Consider the following 20,903-nt stretch of genomic DNA (forward strand, 5'->3'; position numbering starts at 1 on the left):
TTGTATTTGAAGAGAACATATGTGAATTATGTTGTTGCACCGACAAATTATCACTAAAACGCTACGTTAAATCAAAAGGACCAATTTCTAGGATATAACATAGCCTTTAACGACAATTGAGCATCTCATCGACAATGATATCCGTTCTTTGTATGCCCATCATAATTAGCTTAAAGATGTCTGTCCGTGAAATATCATACTATTGCAGCAGCTGTAGCAGCTGTACAGCAATATGCCTAACCCCCGCAACATCTGCATTCCTAACAGTTCATGCTGGGGAGACTTACAGCTTAGACAGTTCCTGAAGTTGTTCCTGCACAATAATCAAATAGACCAATGAATATGGCAAGGATACTAGCCATAAGGAAGTAACGCCACGCAACTAGAAAGAAATAGTAACAAGTTCTTTTAGTATCCTGCATGAGAATCTCATTCACAATCTGAGAAGTCGTGACATGCTGGCCAGTCATGGAAAGTTCTTACGGAACAAATCCAAGTACAAGTACAAACAACTGAGATTGATGGCACTACCATTGGATGAAAAATGTCACTCAACTGAAACATACCAGACGGCACGCTAACTATTTGAAATGCTAAGATGAAGACAACTCTATAACTTAATTCTTACTGAAATCCATAGAAAACGTTTCTTGGGGGCCAAAAGTGGAAGTGACCATAAGAGGGGAGTATGCAATACGTAAAAGACAGCCAGTGAGAGAGCAGTAACATTCAGAAGAAATTATACTAAGAAACTAGAAAAACTCAGTAACCTCAGTCACGAAGAAGGCATGGAAGCCATAAGGAACCCTGTGGGGTAATTCAACAACTGCAACAGGGTCAGATGACATGTTTTTCGCGTCAATTACATTTACTGCCGACTTCCTGCACATTCATTGAACAAACATCAGAACATGTTCTCATCATCCTCCTTGAACTATAGTCGTCATCGTTTTCTGGCAGTGCAGCACCAGTGAGATTTGCAAAAAGAATGGGAGGTCTAATGATTAACAGGATCAATGGTGAGAAAAGGATGAGCAAAATACCCTGTGTTTTCATCATGTACGAAGAATATCAGGTACCCATCATCTTCTTCAGAAGTGATGCCAGGCTCTCGAGGGACAAAAATAGCTTCAGAACCAAATCTACCTGGTCCCAGGTCAAACACACCTTTAACATTTCCTCCAACCTCAATCTTCGTTTTCACTTCCTCTGGCTCAGCATGCAGATCAAACTTCACAATTCCAGTAACCTTTGCAATGTTATCCAGAATGGTTCCGTACACATACCTTTGTTTCCTAGACACTCAAAGATGGCTGAAGTAAGAAATACAGAAATGAAAGAACGCTGACTGACAGAATAATGATGAGATTTCCCTACAATGATTAACAGCAGATATAGGATTTCTTGACCTCAGGTTGCAGTGATGGCAGCTTTTTTTTTTTTTTTTTTGGCTCATTGCAAATATTGGCATCGCTTGGTCAATCGAAGTGAAATGTTCCTTAAACAACCATCCATGGGCCTGAATTGAAGCTATACCTGCCGGTGTAGCACTCATTTATCCTCGGAAAATCGACAGAAGGCGCAGACAGCTTCTTTTGTGAAGCCAGGCCAGTTTTCATGTTGAATCTCATTTCATACCTGATGATAAAAAAGAAAGCCAAAGATTTAAAAAAGAGCATTTGGCAGGACATAATCAGATCACAGTTTCTCTTACAGTTCATTTGTGAAATTCTCGAGCTTTTCCTTGACAGTCCCATTGACCATGTCCAGATCAAGATTCTCAAGACGGCAAGAAACCAAAACAACTTCATCTTCCTCCTCCCATGCATTGGCTGGAAGTAAACAACCAATTTAGTCATTAAGGAGAAGTAAAAACCAGAGTTATGGTATTAACAAACTGCTGGATTTAATGATAGCAACAAAACACCATACAACATCCAACTTTGCTCATGCCAGTGGCAAAACAACAACAATACAAGGAAAAACTTGACTAGAATAGAAGTTAAAATAACCCAACTAATAAGTCCTCCCCACAATTGCGCTACTACAATGTGCAAGTTATTGCAAGAATTTTCTCAAAAGAATCATGGAAAAAGTAGAAGGCCAGACACGATGCTTTTAATTATCTAAATGTCATCCAAACATTTCCTCATGCATTACAAAAATCAACCCAAGATCTATGGCTCCTAACAAACAAGAATGGCCTATATGTTTTATCTCGATATAAAAGACAAGGATGGTCAAGAAGATGCACCATTGTGAAAAATGAAGCAGTTTGGAAGCTCAAACCATCTGATTTGAAGCTCATTCTTTGCATAACGTGGAAGTACCCCAAAGCGAGATTTTTTGGTTGCATCAAATGTAAATATTAGCTTGTTATCTTTAACCATTTCCTGTCAACATATCCAGAAAACATACAGTCATGATCATTTTTTATGGTAAAAAATACAAGGCACGTATCATACAAACAGTATAGCAATTTAAGGTGGGGCATTAGGAAACATCAAATAAATCTTAATACAAAAAAGATGACATAAGTCTTGTGATCAGCGATACTCTCCCCTGATAGTTGAAAAGAATCTAGAGAGTTTAAAAAGATGGCATAAGTCTTGTGATCAGCGATACTCTCCCCTGACAGTTGAAAAGAATTTAGAGTTTAGGTCAATAAATATCTTTGATTTTTGCCGTCATTTTAACAACCAGGTTTTTTCCAAGTTCCATCTGAGATCCATTGTCTGCTGTAACTGGCTTGTCTAAGAAGTGGCTTTCATAAAGCTTTTGTAATTATATGTTACCATACCTTGGGCCTGAAATAAAGAGGAAGATCCATGAAAATTGCATAATTCTCTGTAATGGCAAAGTCATGCATCATGACGGGATCTGAAATGGTAATTGGTACTGGATCATGCATGAATCCATCTTTTGAAATAACCCTGTAGGTGATATATGGTGGCATATGCGAATACCCAAAGGTGAACATCTCTCCTGCACCAACAATCATAAGTTACAGCATTTTCCCTGAATAGAACAAACTGATTGGACTGTTAGGAGCTCGAAATTACCTGTAAAAGGATCGACCTTCGGATGGGCTGTAAAGGAATGAGCAAGTCTCTTATCATAATCAAGCATTCCAAGAGTTTGCAAGTCGCCATCTTCCAAAACTTTGAGGACATCTGCACAGAAGTGCAAATTTTAGCTCCCCACTGTAAACTAACAAAGGTCAACAATGGAAAGAGGAAGAGCACAGAGAACTTAAGAGTTTTACAAGGTTTATCGGCCTCTGAAAGCGCCAAGAGTTTTCCATGGTGATATATGAGTGCAGTATTGCCTGGAATTGAGCATAAAAGAGTTAATTTTCATATATGTTACAGAAAACTGAATGGAAGTCCCGAACTGGCATAATTGTTTGGATATGGTTCCAAGTGAGGCTCCACATGTCTCTTGATCAGGAAAGAGGATAATGCTTTGTATCGTACAGAGATGTTCGTTCTTTGATCACCAAGATAGAATTGGCAATAACCATGGACATATGATGATGGCATGTGGACATTCCTCAAGTGCTTAGGACACACTCAACTATTTTCTTTTGCTAGGTCTCAAAGAGTCAACATCGAATTAAACTACACTAGCAGTCATCCAGAAGAATCAACTAATATATGCATAGAAGCCCACCGCATCTTACACCTTTTTCACATATGAATATTTAATGCTTATCATAGCATGCTCAAAACTGCTAACAAAACACTCTTTAAGAGGTCCTCCTCAAGTTAATAAAAGGCTTTCAGAGCAATGCACAGGTCTCAGAGTTTAAAACCCCTACCTGTCCCTGTTCCATATGAAACATCTAGTATCTTCAGTTTTGCTCTCAACATTTGCATATTGACCATGAGTAAACCAAAAAGCCCTTTAAGGTCTCCGATCTGCAAATTGGGAGTTAGATAAACAATGAACAAGACTTAGGAAGTAAGCGTCTACGGAAATAATCCTAGCACATCTTTTGCCTTGAACGAAATAAAAATTGATGCCCATGCCGGACTCCAGTATACATAGCTTTTGTCGCTTTATAAGGAAATTGATGTCTTGTTCCTTTCAAAATTCTCAAGGTAAATTTGAGGCCCCTAAGATGTTTGTTGATTGACATTAGAATCTTCCATCTGCATTGCAATGGACATGTGCTGACAAATGGTTTTCGTTTTATTTTTGGCCCAAAAAGTGTTGATACTTTCACGACTCAAAGAGACTATGCTGCATACTTTGAAGTGTCAACAACCAATTGAACTGAGGTATTAACTCTTATCATCCAACATCCCAAACTTGTGTCTCTGCTCCTCGCGGACATACCTTCATAAATTTAGATCCTCCAAAGTACTCCTCTTGCTTAAGTTTCGACGTCCTCACATAGCGAGAGACGTAAGTAGCTTTGCCATTTTTTATCCGCATACCATGAACCATGCTGCATGGTACAGAAAAGGGAGGGCAAAGAAATGAAGAACAAGGTAACTGATTCAGTGAGCATTCACATATGCTAAAACTGAATTTGAGCACACAGGTAATCGGGTAAATCCACAATACTCCCTAGTCTAACTCTGAACAAGTCTACGACCGCAAATCGGAAGAAAAAGGTGAAACTTGGTATGAACTAGATGTCCATCAAATAATGCAGAATCGTGCAGGCTCAAGAATACGCACCCATCTCCATCAAACCTGCAAGGAGAGAAAAACAAACAGAACCCAGTTAGTAATATAAGACGGGGTATCTAGCCAGTAGCCCCTTGTTAAAAACATAAAAAGAGAAACCGAACCAGAAAGTTCCCACAAGAATGAAACTGGGAAAAGAGAGAGAGTACCAGTGGTATCCGGCGACAGGGGCAAACTTAGGATTGGGGCCCACGCGAACGAATTCTCCATTCAAGCAATCCTAAAAAGGCAAAATTTACACCCCATAAAAAATCGACGACAGATAAGGAACGAACACGCTTTGCCAAGGAAATGCCAGAAGGAAGGCGGAGAGCAAAAGGGAAAAGTTACAGGGAGATGGCCGACGACAGGGAGGTCAGCGACGGGAGGGGTCTCGTCCTCGACGGGAGCGAAGTTGCCAGAGAGATAGTGGAGAGGCTGAGAAGAGTCGTGCATAAACTTGACAATCAGCTTCTCTATGTAGTCCACCACCCTGGACGTCACCCCCTTCTTCGGCTTGGGATTCACCTCCACTATCCCTTCTCTCCCTCTCTTCTCATCGTACTTCACCTTCTCCTCTCTCTCCGCCATCTCTCTCTCTCTCTGTGTCAGACCAATAAGTGCAAGCGTGCGTGTGTTGTATTGACAGTGCCAAGATGATGAGCACCAGCAGCAGGCAAATGCATTTTTCTTGGATATATATTTGTGGCCCGAAAAATATGGGAATAAAAAATCGTTTTTTTATGAAGTGGGGGGGTCGGTGGGCACTCACCATTTTCTTATTTTAAGAGGGAAGTTATAAAAAGAAAATAGTGGTCACGTCACGTGGAAACTATAAAATCTTTTTCTGAGATTTGCGATTGGTGCCTTTGGTGCAAGAATTGCCACGTTTCTCGAGGTGGGATTCAAGAGTAGTCCCCCCCCTCAAAAAAAAAAAAAAGATGACGCAAATTGTGGAAAACAACGTTTCGTGGTCATAACGACCACGTTTAAGGATCGGCCCCCGGACATCTGTATTCATCCCACATTCATGGCTGTCATCTCGGATGGAATTTGTCAACCCTGGAGCTTCAAACCGCGTTCGGCAGAGAGAAATAAAAATCATCCATGGCAGTTGTCCAATGGGGCTATTGAATTAGGAAGAGTAGGATAAGATAACTGATGGGCAAAGTTCATCGTATTCTGCGTAATATAAGCCCATAAGATTCCATTCGACAGATGCCAACGAAGACAGGGGAAGATGGGATTGGACACATGTGGAGAACAACAGACAAAGAAAGCCCAACTCCTCCAAAACAGAAAAGAAAGAAACCCGTTTCGGACATTTTGTTTTTCTCTTCTGCAGCATTTGAATCGTACTGTCCATGTTTGTAGCAAGAGCTGAAATCCGAAATCACCTTTGTTATTACTACCGAAAAGGGACAGCTGACGGACCCGCTTATTTCTTCTATTATTTAAAGGGTACCCGAAAGGACGTTTCCTTCTACCCAGTTTGCTTTCCTCCTGTTTTGGAAGAAACAGCTTAAGAAGAGATGCAACTTTGGAAGGTGATCTTAATCATACAAAACCCGTTATTGACATTTACAGAAGCCCATCATATCTGTTTTCAGGACGGAATTAACGTGTCTCAACCTCAAACGGTTCATATCGTAGATACTATATTGATGGATTCTGACAACTAAGCCTGTCTAAACAAATTCCTTGTGTTGTCACACTTCTGATTGGCATGTATGTGGGGGCGTAGATAGGATGAGCGATTATCACATGGAAAGTTTGGGGACATGGCATGTATCGTTCAACTAACACGTTTGTCATTGGCTAAGACTAAGGCCAACCGGGCCTTACTTGATTGAGCCCACTACAGCCCAACGGGCCTAAGTAATTATGTGCATCCAACCAACCCTCCTTTACTCCAAGCCTGTCAAAAATCAAGAAGCTATGCTATGGCTAGCAACATGTTGTATGCCTGGGTCCCTTCACAAACAAAAAGGATACACACACGAGTTTGCTGTACATTTTGGATGACTCAGAGGAAAATGATTCACGTCATATTATGCATCGTTAAATATTTTAATGAAGATGATCGGCAAAATGTTGCACTCATTAGGAAAATTTTTATGTAAAACTCTGCATACATCTTCTCCTATTATTCGTGTTATGCATGTCGAGCCTCAGAAGGAGATATAATTAACTTTCTCTAATGTATTCTTCGAGTGATATGGGCTTCACTCGTGTGTGATCTACATGTCAGATGATGGTACATGAGTAAAGAAAATCCCTCCAAATCCCCATCGAGGTATCTAGAAACTCCTCCAAACCCTACACGAGTGTTAACCTTGTCGATGGTGATGGAAGCTGTTAACACAAACCCAATGTTGGACATAAACCCAACTCTGATGATGAGTCATCATCTCCAAAAGAAATAGTCAAAACAAGTTTTGCTTCCCCCAGAGAGCTACAAGACCTAAGCTCCCCCCCTTGTTAGGCTCTTTATTGTGCGGTAACCCAAAAAAGCATGATCAAAGTCAACTTTAACCACCTAATTTTAGAAGGTCAATCATCAGAAGAAGAAGAACAAGATCCACATTCTTTGCCTTCCGGACTGAGAGAATATCAAAACACGCATGTCAAAATTCGATCTTAAACATTTGGGAATGGTGCATATGCAGTTTGTTTTGACTTATGAATATCAGGTTTTACCCTAGAATGGAGAGCATGTTAGGGGGGTCCAATCTTTGACCCTGCGTTTTTTCAAACAGTTTCTTTAGTCCATGCGATTTCAGAAAGAAGAGTCAAACTAAGACACGGCGGTTAATAGTATCTGTTTGGGCCAAGAAGGAATGTCAACGATATTACCCGTTTTGTGGGTCAAAGACTCAAAGGCGGTCAAACAAAAACCGTAAAAAGGATAATGGATGTGTCAGTGGCTAAGTACCAGATAGTTTGCTTGTCTCATCACGAGGTGATGACTGCCTGAATATGCCTAATTTCGAACGTGGCATGGCATTTGTTGATGCTTGCCTCCTCGAGCCATCATGTTTCTATGGGCTATATTGATATATGTAGTGCCTACATATTTTATGACATGATTCACTTGTCTTATGACCTCAAGAATGTAATGGTGGGGGTGGGGGTAACTTTTTTAGGACAAGTAACCATCGCCTAGGCTTATTGGAACAGATTCGAGTCATTATCCTTAAATAAACAAGCGGAACTCGTGGACATGTCTTGGAGACAATTGGGAAGTCAGTGTCTCAAACCCCAAATCAAAATTGGCCTGGACTTGCTTAAATATACAAGCCTGAATCAACTACTTTTTGCAGAAGGATTTTGTCATTTAAAAAAAAAACTAATAGCATTGCAAAATTGAATCATATTAAACATCCTTATCAAATATTCCGGCACACTTATAAACAAAATCTTTTATATTAATCCGGACAATATGATTACACAAAATGGCAGAAATTTCATATGAATTCCATAGTATGGTTAACCTAATCTATCATATCCCTAATGCATTTACACCAAATAGACCGAGGACAAGTATCATTGCCCACTATGACCATTGATAAATAAGGTGATTCTAACCCCTTATTACATAGAACACACTGAATCATCTATTAAGAAGAATCGATGGTATGTGCATGCATTCGATCCACCCGATGATTTTTTACTATATATTACTATTGTAGGAGACGGACCATATAAGTATATATACGGATCAATATATACACATAGTACATGTGTTGATGAGAATGCGTCAAACATGGGAGGCGTAGGAAAGACGTCGGCCGGGGATCAACCGTTTGGGAATAGGAGGAGTCGAACGTGGACCGACGCACAAGGAGTGTGGCAATAGTGTTGGGTGAACCAGCACCAACACTACTACACGTTTCAATACTAAACATTTCAGCTACGAGTTAAGTAATCCTCCATCTCTAATCAGAAAACTTTCCAAGTTCAACTTCGTCAAATCAAATCCAACATCTCTGACCTCCTTCACGAGCCAATCTCCCATCCAGAAACCACTTTTTCCTCTCTCTCTTTCGTTTTTCTCTTCTCTCTTTCCTCTGGGGGCAGACAAACTCCCACTTAACTCTTCCTATAAATTACACCAACATCTTCCTTAGCTCGTCACCAACTGCATCACTTAGCTCATTCTGCTCCAGTCTCATCCTCTCCCCAGCTAACGCATATCTTCCTCACATTTGCTACACCAACTCACGTTTCTTCTTCTTCTTCTTCTTCTTCTTCTTCTTCTTCTTCTTCTCTCTCTCTCTCTCTCTCTCTCTCTCTCTCTCTCTCTCTCTCTCTCTCTGAAAGCAGAAGAAGTGACCATGTCCTCCTCCATTAATGTCCATAGACTTGGCCTTCTTGTTTCAGTAGTTTTCGTCATCTTGAATGGTCCCGGGAACCTCGTGGTGGCTTTTAAGGATCAGAAAGGCCTTGGTTTCGATACGAAGAGCCTTCTCGTAGACACCCACAAGAGCTTCTCAAGGTTGCACATGATGAGAAGGCTCGCTGCGACTTCGACTTCAACGGCAAAGGTGGTTAATGTGGATGACTATGGAGCTAAAGGTGACGGAGGAGATGACTCGGAGGTATATTCACATGCATTATGAGCATAAATCACGACAAACCCTTTGTTTTGAGTAGTTGTACTCATAGTGTTATTCTTTTGTTCTGTACCGTCAGGCTTTCAAGAAAGCATGGAATGTGGCTTGTTCTACAGAGAGAGCTGTTTTGGAAGTCCCCAAGAACAGAATCTATCACCTTAAGCCCACGACTTTCTCTGGTCCCTGTAAATCTGATCTTACGTTTAAGGTGGGCAAATGCATGATCCATGCACGAACTGATGATAATAGCAGTCCCAAGCCCACATTCACATGAGAAACGTCGTGTACACTGCTAAATCACACGTTATTTTTCTTTCAATCAGAAAGAAAAAAAAAAGCACACGTCATTTTTTCTGTATTGTTCCAAAATGTAAGTATTAGAACATGGAATAACATGAACAAACTATTCAGGTATATGGGACAATCAAAGCTTCAGTTCGCCTGTCGGACTACAACAAGGATAGAAGACACTGGCTTGTGTTTGATAGCCTTACAGACTTCAGAATGGAAGGCGGCGGCTTCATCAATGGCAATGGCAGGAAATGGTGGGCTAATTCCTGCAAAATCAACAAAGCTCTCGTACGTCATTCTGTTCCGACATCTCTTACATTTATGCATCTATTGCTGTAATTGAGTCTAACTTATTGCTTCTCTCTTTCATTAATTTTGCAGCCATGCAAAGCAGCACCAACTGTAAGTTCCTTGATTTCTGCCTCTTTTCATGCTAGAAATTTTCCTACATTCATTCAAATCATCATTTAAGTTTCTTATTGACCCAAAAATTGGTATAATTTTGCAGGCCATGACATTCTACGAGTGCAAGAACTTGAGAGTAGCTGACCTGATCATCCAAAACGCCCAACAAATGCACCTCTCATTCCAGAAGTGTGTCAATGTAAAAGCACTGAACCTGTTGGTGTCTGCACCAGCGAAAAGCCCGAACACTGATGGGATTCATGTCACCGGCACCCAAAACATTCTCATCAAGAATTGCGTCATCAGGACAGGTAATTCAAAAGAACCTACTCTCTTAATTACTTGCTTACCCAAACTAATCAAACATTTTCCCTGCAGTAGTCAACATAGATGCATGAGTCTTATGATTAAGTTACTACTTTAACATACGTTTTCTATTCATTGTCTCTGCAGGGGATGATTGCATTTCCATAGTAAGTGGGTCCAAAAATGTTCAAGCTACGGATATAGTCTGTGGACCAGGACATGGCATCAGGTGGGTCATCACCAAGTTTTGCTGCACGGATTTATCCATCTGATCATAAGTTATACTTCTTTTTTAATTAGTACCTTCTGATTCATCTCCTTAAAATGCAGCATTGGGAGCCTAGGAGCTGATAAATCAACAGATTACGTTTCAAACGTGCTCGTAAATAGGGCGAGGCTTTCAGGAACCACAAATGGAGTGAGGATCAAGACTTGGCAGGTCGTTGTTCAGATGCACTTGAGTATTCGTAGATAGTTCACTATGCGGTCACTTCAGGAACCTATAGAGGGTGACATATCTATTGAGTGCTGTCTAACATCTTGTCTCTTGTTTATTCTTGTATAGGGAGGATCTGGCTACGCAAAAAACATCATTTTCCAAAACATTTCGATGCGGAACGTGAGCAATCCTATAATCATAGATCAAAACTACTGTGACCAAAACGGACCATGTCCAAAGCAGGTAAAAATTTTCACCAAAAGTCCCTTTTGACATGGGGAGAGCTCATATGGCAATTCTTGTTGATCCATATCGTTTGTGTAATCAATGTAGGTATCGGCGGTCCAAGTGAGTAATGTGATGTACAAGAATATAAAAGGGACAAGCGCGTCCGAAGTGGCCATAAATTTCGATTGCAGCAAGAGTTACCCTTGCACAGGGATTTTGTTGCAGAATGTCGGGCTGGTGAGTAATTCGGGGGAGAGCGCCAAAGCTTCGAGTTTGAACGTTAGATATACCAAGATGGGGGATGTCTATCCATAGAGCTTTTGGGGGAGGAAGAAAAGTTTTCTTCTTTTTTGGGCTTTGTTATATGATTCCTTCTTTGATTTTGAGCTAGCCAGTTATGTAAATAACACAGTTGTAGTTCACGCGTTGCCCTCATTGTGGCATAAGCATAATTAAACGATGTGCCTTTACACACTCACGAAATCTTTCCCCCTCGAATTATTGTCGAGTCTTCTATACGGGCCCCGTCAACCAACACCCTTAAGGCCTTCAAATTTGGCATTTTGGTCTAGGCCCATCCCAAATTCCATAATATGTACATAATGATATTGGCCCAAACAAATTAAATTGGGAAAAGAGAAAATATGTAAATATAGGCGTAGGGAAATAAGGGTGATTCTTGCGACAGACGTTGCCAATAATCTAAAGAATCTCGCTAGCATAATAGTGTGACAATACAACGGTGGAATATCAGGCATAAGATTAAAGGTGGGTCCCGCCATAATTGCTAAATATTTTTTGTTATTCATAACGCTTACGGTTAACATCATACCGTTATCTTGCTACACTGTCAGCTTTTCAAATCTCTAATCTAAGCTCGTAATCCGCTTCTACATCATATGTTAAGTCGTCTCGACATTGAGAAGAATCCCTGTTTGTTGCTAGCCATTTTGTTGTCAAGATATCATTTCGAGAAAGGATTCTCCAAGTTAGAGGGCCACCATCTGATCGAGACAATACATTCTTTGGTGAGATGGGCAAGTGTCTTTCTTGCTCCCCTTTTGTAAGGATGTCATAATGAAAGGACTCTCTGCAATCTATCATCTCATTTCACCTCCATGATTGTACTGCAACTGCAAGTTGATGACAACCTAGGCCTTGAGTGAACATGCCCAAAAGTGACTCGGAACCATAACCCTAGTCTTTGCCGACATTGACTGAATTGAACAGCCGCCTCCATATTCCTCCCTTGCATAATACAAACATTTCATTAATGACTATCACTAGGAAGAGAATGTCCAACCACTCCTCCCATTAAACATCTGACACCCACACCCAATTTATGTGGCGGTGAAGATTCTTGATGGGGATACCTTATATTCTTTCCTTGTATTATTAGATTAACATATCTAATATTTGTATATACAGATGCATATATAATGGATGTGAGATGTCGATGCGGATGACGAAAGCATTGTTTTTGTTGCTTCCAAACAGCGATCTTCATTGTCATTTCATAACCGAATTAACAGAAAACAAAAAGTAATGGCTCCCTCCCTAGTTTGGAATATAGAGAATGAGGACTAGAGTGACTTTTGTTCCTTTGATGGTTTGATTGCATTAACATATATCATATCATATCCTATCGCCCCCTTCACTCCCAACTAATGCCCTCGCTATATAGCTTTCTCTGTCCTAATCGATTCTAGGCTATATGCTTTTTTGGATGCTACTAGGATCAGGTAGTCGATTTCTTTACTTTGGTTCTCCTTCTTTTTCTGTATAGGGCCAAATTAGCTTAGAGGAGAAGAGTGGGGAAAGTATAGTAGGAAATATTTATACATCTATGTATGTGTGATACGGGAAAGGAATATGAATTTGGCAACTCGTCCAATACTTACATTTCCTTTAGTACACCGTCAATGCGTGTAATAGATAGAATCAATCGTGATTAGTTCACCGTTAATGCATATAATAGGAAGAATCAATCACGATACATTAACCATGAAGAGTGTATCGATCCAGCCCCATAAGATCATATGATTTTATCCCGCGACGAAATATCTTTCACCAAAAGTCGTTCGTCAATTTTCTAATAGAGGAGACGCATTTTGTGGCAACTCTAGACAGAAAATATCGCAGGTAGACAAGTTCTTTGCATGAACGCATAAACCATGGCAAAATTTAGTCGATGGTAAAACTTGGAAAATACAACCACTTCAAAGGGATCAATCATAAACAAACTATGACGCATTTTAACTGACGATAAAGTCACCCATGATGAAGTTATGCATTGGAATTTAAACAACTATGTGGATCTGTAAACTACAGCACCCCGAAAACTAAACATTGATGTGAGTCTGGAAATTGAAACTATAGTATTGGAAAGCAAAAATAATTGAAAGATAGTCAATGTGTTTGTTTGTGAGCGGGGGCCTCTAAGGAGTACGATGTGACAATTTAAAGCCTATAATCGACGGTTAATAATGAATGTTACAAATAAAGGTTACAAGTAGAGATTACAAAGTTTACCGAGTAGTTACATCGACGGTTACATTGACTCTACTACCTTGACTGTTTTTCAACTCCACTATCTTGGCGATTCCTTTATTCTTCTACGTTGACTATTGCATCCGAGATTATCGACTCTACTTTTATCAATTCCTTCTAGCTGTTAATTCATCAAGTTGTCGAACAATTCTGATCATAAATGACCAAACTCTGCTCTCATTGACTAAGTATCACATGTCCATAATAACAAAAAAAAAAAATTGGTTTTTTTTGTGCAAATAGGTTTGTTTTGGGGTTAGTTACAATAAAATTCATAAATCAATCGTACGGATATCAATTTAGTCCTAAACTTTCAACTTTGCAAATCGAGTCCTTAACCTTTTGATAATTTTTCAATATAATTCTTCCTACCAATTTTGGCTGAAAATAACTTACATGGACGTTGATCGTCCTAGGCCGGTGTTTATCTTTTTCTATTTTTTCTTTCGTTTCCTTTTTCTTCTCTACCAAGTTCGGCGACGGTCGTCGACCAACCCTCGCAGGACACGGGCAAGGGTCGGCCAACCCTCACCTACCGAGAAGCCCTCGCCGGTCTTAAAAGGGAAAAAAGGAAAAGAAAGAAAGAAAGAAAAAGCAAAGAAAATCAAAAAATCAAAACACTATAAAAATATTGTGAAAATTTTAAAAAATGCAAAAAATTGTTCATGTCAACGTTGGCCATCCTCCATAACATGTAGGATGGCCAACGTCCACATCAGCAATTTCCAATAAAAATTAACCCGAAGAATTATATTGACGGATCGTCAACAAGTTTAGGACCAAATTGACTAAATTAATAGGTTTAAGACTAAATTGACATCCGCACAATAGACATGAGATGGAAATTTTACCCATTTTTTCACTGTAGGTCAAAATTTATACGAGAGAATTTGTTCATTTCTAGAGAGAGACAGACAGACAAAAGGAAGAATCTGTGCAGGACCCAACAAAAGAGAGCATGGACAAAGAGAGATGGGTCCTAATTGATTGAACCGGGGTCTCAAGCTTTTCTATGCAACTATCAGTCCAATGTGCCAAGAGAATGTATATAAAATGCCAAAATGGGCTTTTGTTGATTAGTGCAGGCAAGACTAGGCAGTTAATAGTCATAGACTCATACATACATAATCAACTGAAATCAAACAAGTTCTCTGTCCTTTAGTTACTAGTTTAATCTCTGACAAATCACAATTACTAATTTAATCGAATCAATCAATGACTCCTACTATGTGCGTGCTATGTAGCCAGAAAAAAGTTAGGCTTTTGATGTTTCAACTGCTTTTCCATTATTGTAATCTTTGTGAAAATTTTTCAATTGACTGGTGACTATCGTACTACTTTCCCAAGTTTGATTGATCCATTTGAGAGACAAAGAGGAGATTGAAAGATGCATAAGAACATTGATCAGACCGAGGCGGCTGTTCAAAAGAGAGAGAAGAAGAAGAAGAAGAAGATGTTTCTTTACATATAATATTACTAGTGTCATCATTGATGTGGGCATTGCATATGGTCTTCTAGATACTTTAGACCGAAGGGGTTAACAAGCTTTATTAGTTAGGGACAATCATCGAGGCACCAATTCCACAGACAATCTTTTAATGAGTGCCATGACCAGGGAAAATTTCGGTGGGACTGTATATATCATGATCGACTATATTATGTTGCCATACCCAATCCAATGAATAGTATCATCATTCTTGCTTGATTCGTGGCGATGCGAGCTTGCCGACGGTTTGGATCGGAGCGAAATTTTTAAGGAAATAAGATCTTAGAGCAGCTAATTAATTTTTCCAAAATCCCGCGATGGTCCAACCAACATTAGTTGGCGCACAAGTACATAATGATTTGAGTATGAGCTTAGTATTATACGAGGAGAGTGGGTTGTAATTTGACTATGGGGACAAAATCAAGGAGGAATCTGGTGAGAATGAGAAGATCTTGTGTTGTTGAGGTTCCTAACTAAAAGAAAACGACGTGTGAACTTTGAATTCCAGGTCAATTGAGAGACGTGGGTTAAGACAAATTGTTGGTTATGTTAGTTAAAGATTGTCCATATGAAAATCCTAAAGAGATTAGATATATCCTAAGGTTATACAGTAGAGAGAAGCTCGGCCCAATACCCAAAAAAACCTCCAACTTTAACATTTGTGATAATTATATCCAAAACTTTTTTTATCTCATAAAAAACTTCCAACTTTTATTTTTGTCTCAATTCTACTTCAAACTTTTATTTTTGTCCTAATTCTACTGGGATTAGCACTAAAAAAACTCCTCAACTTTAGCATATGTCCTATATTATATCCAAAACTTTTTTTCCTCTCATAAAAAACCTTCAACTTTTACTTTTGTCCCAATTTTACCACCATTAGCCTTCCATCTATAATCACCATTAGTTAATCTTATGTGGCATTTTCATGTCATTAATGAATTACACCTCAGCAAAACTGATATGAAAAAATCTTGAACTTCTCTTCTGTTGTTTACTTCCCCTACATATTGTCAAGAGATACATAGTCACTCAAGGCGGCGCGTTTCGTATTCTCTTCGACACTCAACAGCCCAAAGAATGACTAGACATGGAGATATTCAAACGAACTATCTAAAATTTTGTTGTCCCCAAAACCTACTATTTCTAAATTTCGAAGATTCATTGATAAGCTCAGTGAGAAAATTCGAGCCACGTAGGATTAACTAACGGTGATTATGAACGGAAGGTTGACGGTGGTAGAATTGAGATAAAAGAAAAAGTTGGTGGTTTTCTATGAGATAAAAAAAAGTTTTGAATATAATTGGAATCGATGCTAAAGTTAAGATTTTTTTGGGTATTAGACCAGTAGAATTGAAACAAAGATAAAAGTTGGGGATTTTTTATGAAACAAAAAAAAGTTTTGGATATAATTGTCTCAAATGTTAAAGTTGGAGTTTTTTTGGGTATGGTTAATACCATGAAAAACCTTAAACTAATACATATGTGACAAATTTGCCCCAAACTATTTTTTTGACCATGAAAAACTCCAAACCGGTACACTTGTGACAAATTTATCCCAAACTATTTTCTTGACCACCAAAAATCCTAAACTGGTATATCTATGATAAATTTACCCTAAACTAACTCTTTTGATCATGAAATACCCCAAACCGGTACACCCGTGACAAATTTACCCTCCGATAAATTGATTTAATATCACAAAAAATCTCAAATTGATAAATATGTGACAAACAGAGGGTCAAAACCCCATACTGGTATACCCGTCAACTATCACGTGTCATCAAATCAGCAATTTGATAGTTAAATTTAACGAAAATTAACGGAGGATAAATTTATCACAAGTATACCGGTTTATGGTAAATTTGTCACAGATATACCAGTTTGGGATTTTTTGTGGTCAAAAAAATAATTTAGGATAAATTTATCATAAATATATTAGTTTTGGGTTTTCCGTGGTATTAACCATTTTGAATATTAGGGCAGAGAAGCTCACAGTAATTTAGTTCTTGAAAGAGTTCGATGGGAAAGCCCATGCATCTACACGAGCCTAGTGTCACTGACAGCATCAGTCCGGTTTCTATCTTTCTTGCCTCTCGAGCTAGGCCGGTAGAATGAGAGCTAAGACAGTAGGACCAAAACAGAAACGACGCATCAGTTTTTCAACGCCAATGCCCATATTCATCTCATGCAAGTGATACGCAGAGAGACAAGTGAAGACAAGCTGATTCCTAGGATGAAACCTAAACTCTTTTATCATGGGATGCTGTCGTTTTAATTTGAGATTTCCGGGTTCGGACAAGAGAAGCTTATGGCTTTCATGGTTAGTTTTGCTCGGAACTCGAATGGGAGAAAACGGACTCGCGCTATTGTTGTGCTGAACTGTTGAGGTTGATGTCTTGTATTCTGTTATCCAAGAAATTATGAGGCGGTTCCGAAAGACCCCCCGACGACCGAACAGCACGGGGGGTCCCGCTCCCCGGTGAGCTGGCGGGGGTCGCGGGGGCGGCGCTCCCGAGCCGCCGTAAGCGTTTTATGTTCAATCATAGAAGGATCTCTATGGAAAAATTAAATATTTTAGGCTATGTGGGCAATTTTATAATTTGTGCCATGTAGGGTTTCGCTATATATATTTAGGACGAAACAGGTCTCTAGTGAGATAGAGAGAGTGTGAGAAAGAGCGGCTATACACTTTTCTACATTATTAGTGAAACAGATCTCATCTCCCCGTGAACGTAAGTAGGCGGAATATTTCCGATTCTGAACCACGTAAATTCTTGTGTTGTGCGAATTTCCATTACTTTCTTGCATCATTGATAGGATCGAATTTAGTTATTCGACATGAACAAATTTAGGGAGGTGGTTTTACTATCGGTAGCCTCGCTCACTGTATGCAAAACATAGATATGAAGAGATTTACGTTTACCTTTTTTCCTCAAGTATTCACTTGAGATTTTGAAGATCACTATTGGTTCTGTTTATCATGTCGGGGCATTGGAACATAGTGCGTCCAAGAGCATCGAGAGAGATTAAATAATTGGAGAAGTGGGCACTGGTCAGAAAGACACAAAGGAAAAGACAGTGCGGGATGGGACCAATATTCTTGCTGAGTTGAGCAAAAGAAGTTGGCCGTTGGCGAATCCATCAACAAAACTAATTATTATGCATATAAATGAACACACTATGGCACTAATACATCACTCTTGTACGTGTACTTGCACAGAGGGAGAGGGAGAGGGAGAGAGGGAGGGGCAATACTAAAGGAAGGAGTCAGCCAGCTAGAGAAAAGGAGCAGAGATGGGTTGGTAGTTGTTGGGGTCATCTCCAACACCAAGTTACTTCTAAGCAGACAAAAGCAAGTGTGCAGATAAAAACCAAAAGGTGATTTTGCTTGTGGAGCTCCAAAAGCATTGGTGTCACCTTCTGCCTCTCTCTCTCTCTCTCTCTCTCTCTCTCTCTCGTATGCTTTGTTGAGGTCAACAGCATGGAATTAGGAGCAGCAAATGAAACCGCCAAAGGAAGATTCGAAAGGGTGTGCGTGTTCTGCGGTAGCAGAGCTGGACATAAGTCCTCTTTCAGTGAGGCAGCTCTTCAGCTTGGTCAACTCCTGGTATTCCCCATTCTTTTCTCTCCCACACAATCTCCACCATTCTAAACTATGCTAATGTCAATGTTCTCATAGAAATGTGTACTCTTTTCTCAGGTGGAAAAGAAGATTGACTTGGTGTATGGTGGAGGGAGTGTTGGTTTAATGGGTCTAATATCCCAGACTGTGCATAATGGAGGTCGCCACGTTCTTGGGTAATATAGACATCCTTATCCTGCTTTCCATTTGATACTTAAGTTAATCATGGAAAAAGTTTTGACTCTTTTGATTCCGTTTACACTGTTCTATTCTGTCTTTTCAATTAGGGTTATCCCTAGAGCGCTTCTTCCTCATGAGGTATATGTCACAGTATCACTTCAGTCCATTCTTATTGGCAAATCTCTCTTTATGAAATGACTATCGAATGGATAACTGAACCCATCCATTGCAGATATCAGGACAAACACATGGAGAAGTGAAAACGGTAGCAGACATGCACCAAAGGAAGTCAGAAATGGCAAAGCATGCTGATGCTTTTATAGCACTACCTGGTAAGTTAGCATTCTTTCGTTTTTTTTGCATTCGAAAGAAACCCTTATTGTGTCTTACCAACTACCAAGTATCAAATAGCTTCTACCTCTTTTCCAAAACAATTTTTGTAGCTAGCTAATCGACATGGAGCAATACGGATTGATGTTATGATTCTATGTATTTAGGTGGTTATGGAACCATGGAGGAACTCCTAGAGATGATTACCTGGTCTCAGCTAGGAATACATGAAAAACCAGTAAGCTTGAAAGTCACTTTTCTTAGGGTTAACCTGCAAGCAGGTTTTAATGTACAAGAGAATTGTTAATATGAATTCTTCTTCTGGACCATGTTATAAACAGGTGGGGTTACTGAATGTGGATGGGTACTATGACAGCTTGCTTGCCTTGTTTGATAAAGGAGTTGAAGAAGGCTTCATAGAGGACTCTGCAAGGCAAATACTAGTTTCAGCCAACACTGCAGAGGAACTCCTCAAGAAAATGGAGGTAGACAAGAACGCTCTTCTTTCATTTGTATACTCACTTTCTTGGCTGGGCTCAAAAGTTAGTGTCCACAGAGCAAGCTAGGGTTGGATGCTGAATTATTGAAGAGGGATGACAGTAAAAGAAGTTGCAGGCAGGCAAAAAGAAGGGGAATAAATTTTGTTCTTGTGTTCCTTGGTTGAATTGGTTGCAGGAATATGAGCCAGTCCATGACAGAGTTGCACCCAGACAAAGCTGGGAAGTGGACCAATCATTAGAGTCTACTCAAAGTGGGGAAACTTAACCCTGAGATCTTAGATCTTGTTAATCATCAGTGGCCTGCGTATATATTTAGATATATGCGCTGGTGTTACTTCCATTTTGGTCAAAAAGGAAAAGAAAGCAAAAAAAAGAAATAACTCTCCCTCAAGTGGGCAATCACCAAGATCCCAAATCCTAATCACTCATTTGTATATTCATGACTTTTCCGTTGATGCTCCATCTTCTACTATCTGATCAAAGTTAAAGAAATTCTCAGAAACTCTCTCTCTCTCTCTCTCTCTCTCTCTCTCTCTCTCATAAGAAGAAGAAGTATAGTTATTGGGCCTTGACTGTCAAAAAAGCAAGAAACGTGACATGAGGGCACCGGTGGGTAGGGAAAGAGCAGAGAAAGGGGGTGGAGGGCGTCCCTGAAGTGATTTTTTTGTTTTCCCATCTTTTTCTCTTAATGCAGGGAAGGATGCTGAAGCTTCTTTGTCCACTTCTTTTTAATTCTTGTGGCATAGGACAATTGTTTATCAGATTCCGACGTGTGGATCGGAGCCCTTGGATTTTTTGGCTCGATCGTTCACTGGACTTCTGTGAGACTTTGGTCCCACTTTGCATAATTGTACTTTTGTTATTTAGTGCCCTCTTCAGCCCCATTTTCTCAAATTACAATTGGCAGTGTTTTCCTACTTGTCTCTGCGGTCTCATGTCATCATTAACTTGCAAGAATTCTCAGCAAATCCCAGAAGCATGAAACGATAGCCACACAAGTGACCAGATGTCATCTGATCACTCAAGGTCACCCAAAATGCCTCATCGATAGCAATTAAGACGTCCAGACTAAACTTAGCCTTTTCTAAGGAACTTGCAAGCAAGCAAAAGAACAGGAGTGAGCCCTCACTGTTGGCCTAGCCCCAGATTTTTTCACACCATAACGAGAATAACCCTGCCAAGGCACGGGCACTACATGCTCTAGGGTAAATAAGTACAAATAATATTCCAAGTGAACAAGGTTGAGGTGAGGTTACTGAAGTGCAAACAA

The 20,903-nt window shown here is 39.7% G+C and overlaps 3 protein-coding genes across 4 annotated transcripts; 2 read left to right on the plus strand and 1 right to left on the minus strand.

The window, feature by feature from the left end:
• Window positions 1-66: 66 nt before the first annotated feature.
• On the minus strand, window positions 67-20,184 carry LOC115753081 (carotenoid 9,10(9',10')-cleavage dioxygenase 1). 2 transcript variants are annotated; one of them, XM_048279385.1, is made up of 15 exons: window positions 20,143-20,184; window positions 5,029-5,267; window positions 4,848-4,918; window positions 4,690-4,704; window positions 4,342-4,453; window positions 3,821-3,920; window positions 3,266-3,328; window positions 3,063-3,173; window positions 2,801-2,985; window positions 2,255-2,393; window positions 1,715-1,832; window positions 1,537-1,638; window positions 1,044-1,295; window positions 771-882; window positions 67-313 (listed from the first exon to the last, which is right to left on the minus strand). In XM_048279385.1, coding segments are annotated over exons 1-15 (1,650 nt in total). In that variant the 5' UTR covers window positions 20,144-20,184; the 3' UTR covers window positions 67-283. The 2 variants fall into 2 exon arrangements, with proteins under 2 accessions (XP_048135342.1, XP_030547436.1); XM_030691576.2 differs by lacking the exon at window positions 20,143-20,184 and adding an exon at window positions 18,426-18,440 and having other exon boundaries at window positions 5,029-5,280.
• LOC115753082 (polygalacturonase-like) lies at window positions 7,901-11,431 on the plus strand. Its single transcript, XM_030691577.2, has 10 exons — window positions 7,901-7,922; window positions 8,974-9,278; window positions 9,373-9,501; window positions 9,705-9,872; window positions 9,966-9,986; window positions 10,093-10,300; window positions 10,443-10,524; window positions 10,626-10,734; window positions 10,861-10,977; window positions 11,068-11,431. Exons 1-10 carry the CDS (start codon window positions 7,901-7,903, stop codon window positions 11,275-11,277), a joined length of 1,371 nt encoding a protein of 456 aa, XP_030547437.2. The 3' UTR covers window positions 11,278-11,431.
• LOC115753086 (cytokinin riboside 5'-monophosphate phosphoribohydrolase LOG1-like) lies at window positions 18,432-20,076 on the plus strand. The gene is made up of 7 exons (XM_048279390.1): window positions 18,432-18,608; window positions 18,702-18,799; window positions 18,911-18,941; window positions 19,036-19,135; window positions 19,301-19,371; window positions 19,475-19,618; window positions 19,809-20,076. The coding sequence occupies exons 1-7, from the start codon at window positions 18,483-18,485 to the stop codon at window positions 19,896-19,898; spliced, it is 660 nt and encodes a 219-aa protein (XP_048135347.1). The 5' UTR covers window positions 18,432-18,482; the 3' UTR covers window positions 19,899-20,076.
• Window positions 20,185-20,903: the final 719 nt, after the last annotated feature.

Source organism: Rhodamnia argentea, chromosome 5 (genome assembly GCF_020921035.1).
Source record: "Rhodamnia argentea isolate NSW1041297 chromosome 5, ASM2092103v1, whole genome shotgun sequence".
Taxonomy (NCBI): Eukaryota; Viridiplantae; Streptophyta; class Magnoliopsida; order Myrtales; family Myrtaceae; genus Rhodamnia; species Rhodamnia argentea.

Excerpts from the sequence above, each read along its gene's own strand:
- LOC115753082 (XM_030691577.2), top strand. The coding sequence starts at position 7,901 with ATGTCTTGGAGACAATTGGGAA. Across the intron at positions 10,301-10,442 it reads GAATTGCGTCATCAGGACAG|GGGATGATTGCATTTCCATA; the intron begins GTAATTCAAAAG and ends TTGTCTCTGCAG. Across the intron at positions 10,978-11,067 it reads ACGGACCATGTCCAAAGCAG|GTATCGGCGGTCCAAGTGAG; the intron begins GTAAAAATTTTC and ends TAATCAATGTAG.
- LOC115753086 (XM_048279390.1), top strand. The coding sequence starts at position 18,483 with ATGGAATTAGGAGCAGCAAATGAAACCGCCAAAGGAAGATTCGAAAGG. Across the intron at positions 19,372-19,474 it reads TAGGAATACATGAAAAACCA|GTGGGGTTACTGAATGTGGA; the intron begins GTAAGCTTGAAA and ends TGTTATAAACAG. Across the intron at positions 19,619-19,808 it reads AACTCCTCAAGAAAATGGAG|GAATATGAGCCAGTCCATGA; the intron begins GTAGACAAGAAC and ends AATTGGTTGCAG.
- LOC115753081 (XM_048279385.1), bottom strand. Across the intron at positions 3,329-3,820 it reads TTCATATGGAACAGGGACAG|GCAATACTGCACTCATATAT; the intron begins GTAGGGGTTTTA and ends GCTCAATTCCAG. Across the intron at positions 3,174-3,265 it reads TTCAGAGGCCGATAAACCTT|ATGTCCTCAAAGTTTTGGAA; the intron begins GTAAAACTCTTA and ends ACTTCTGTGCAG.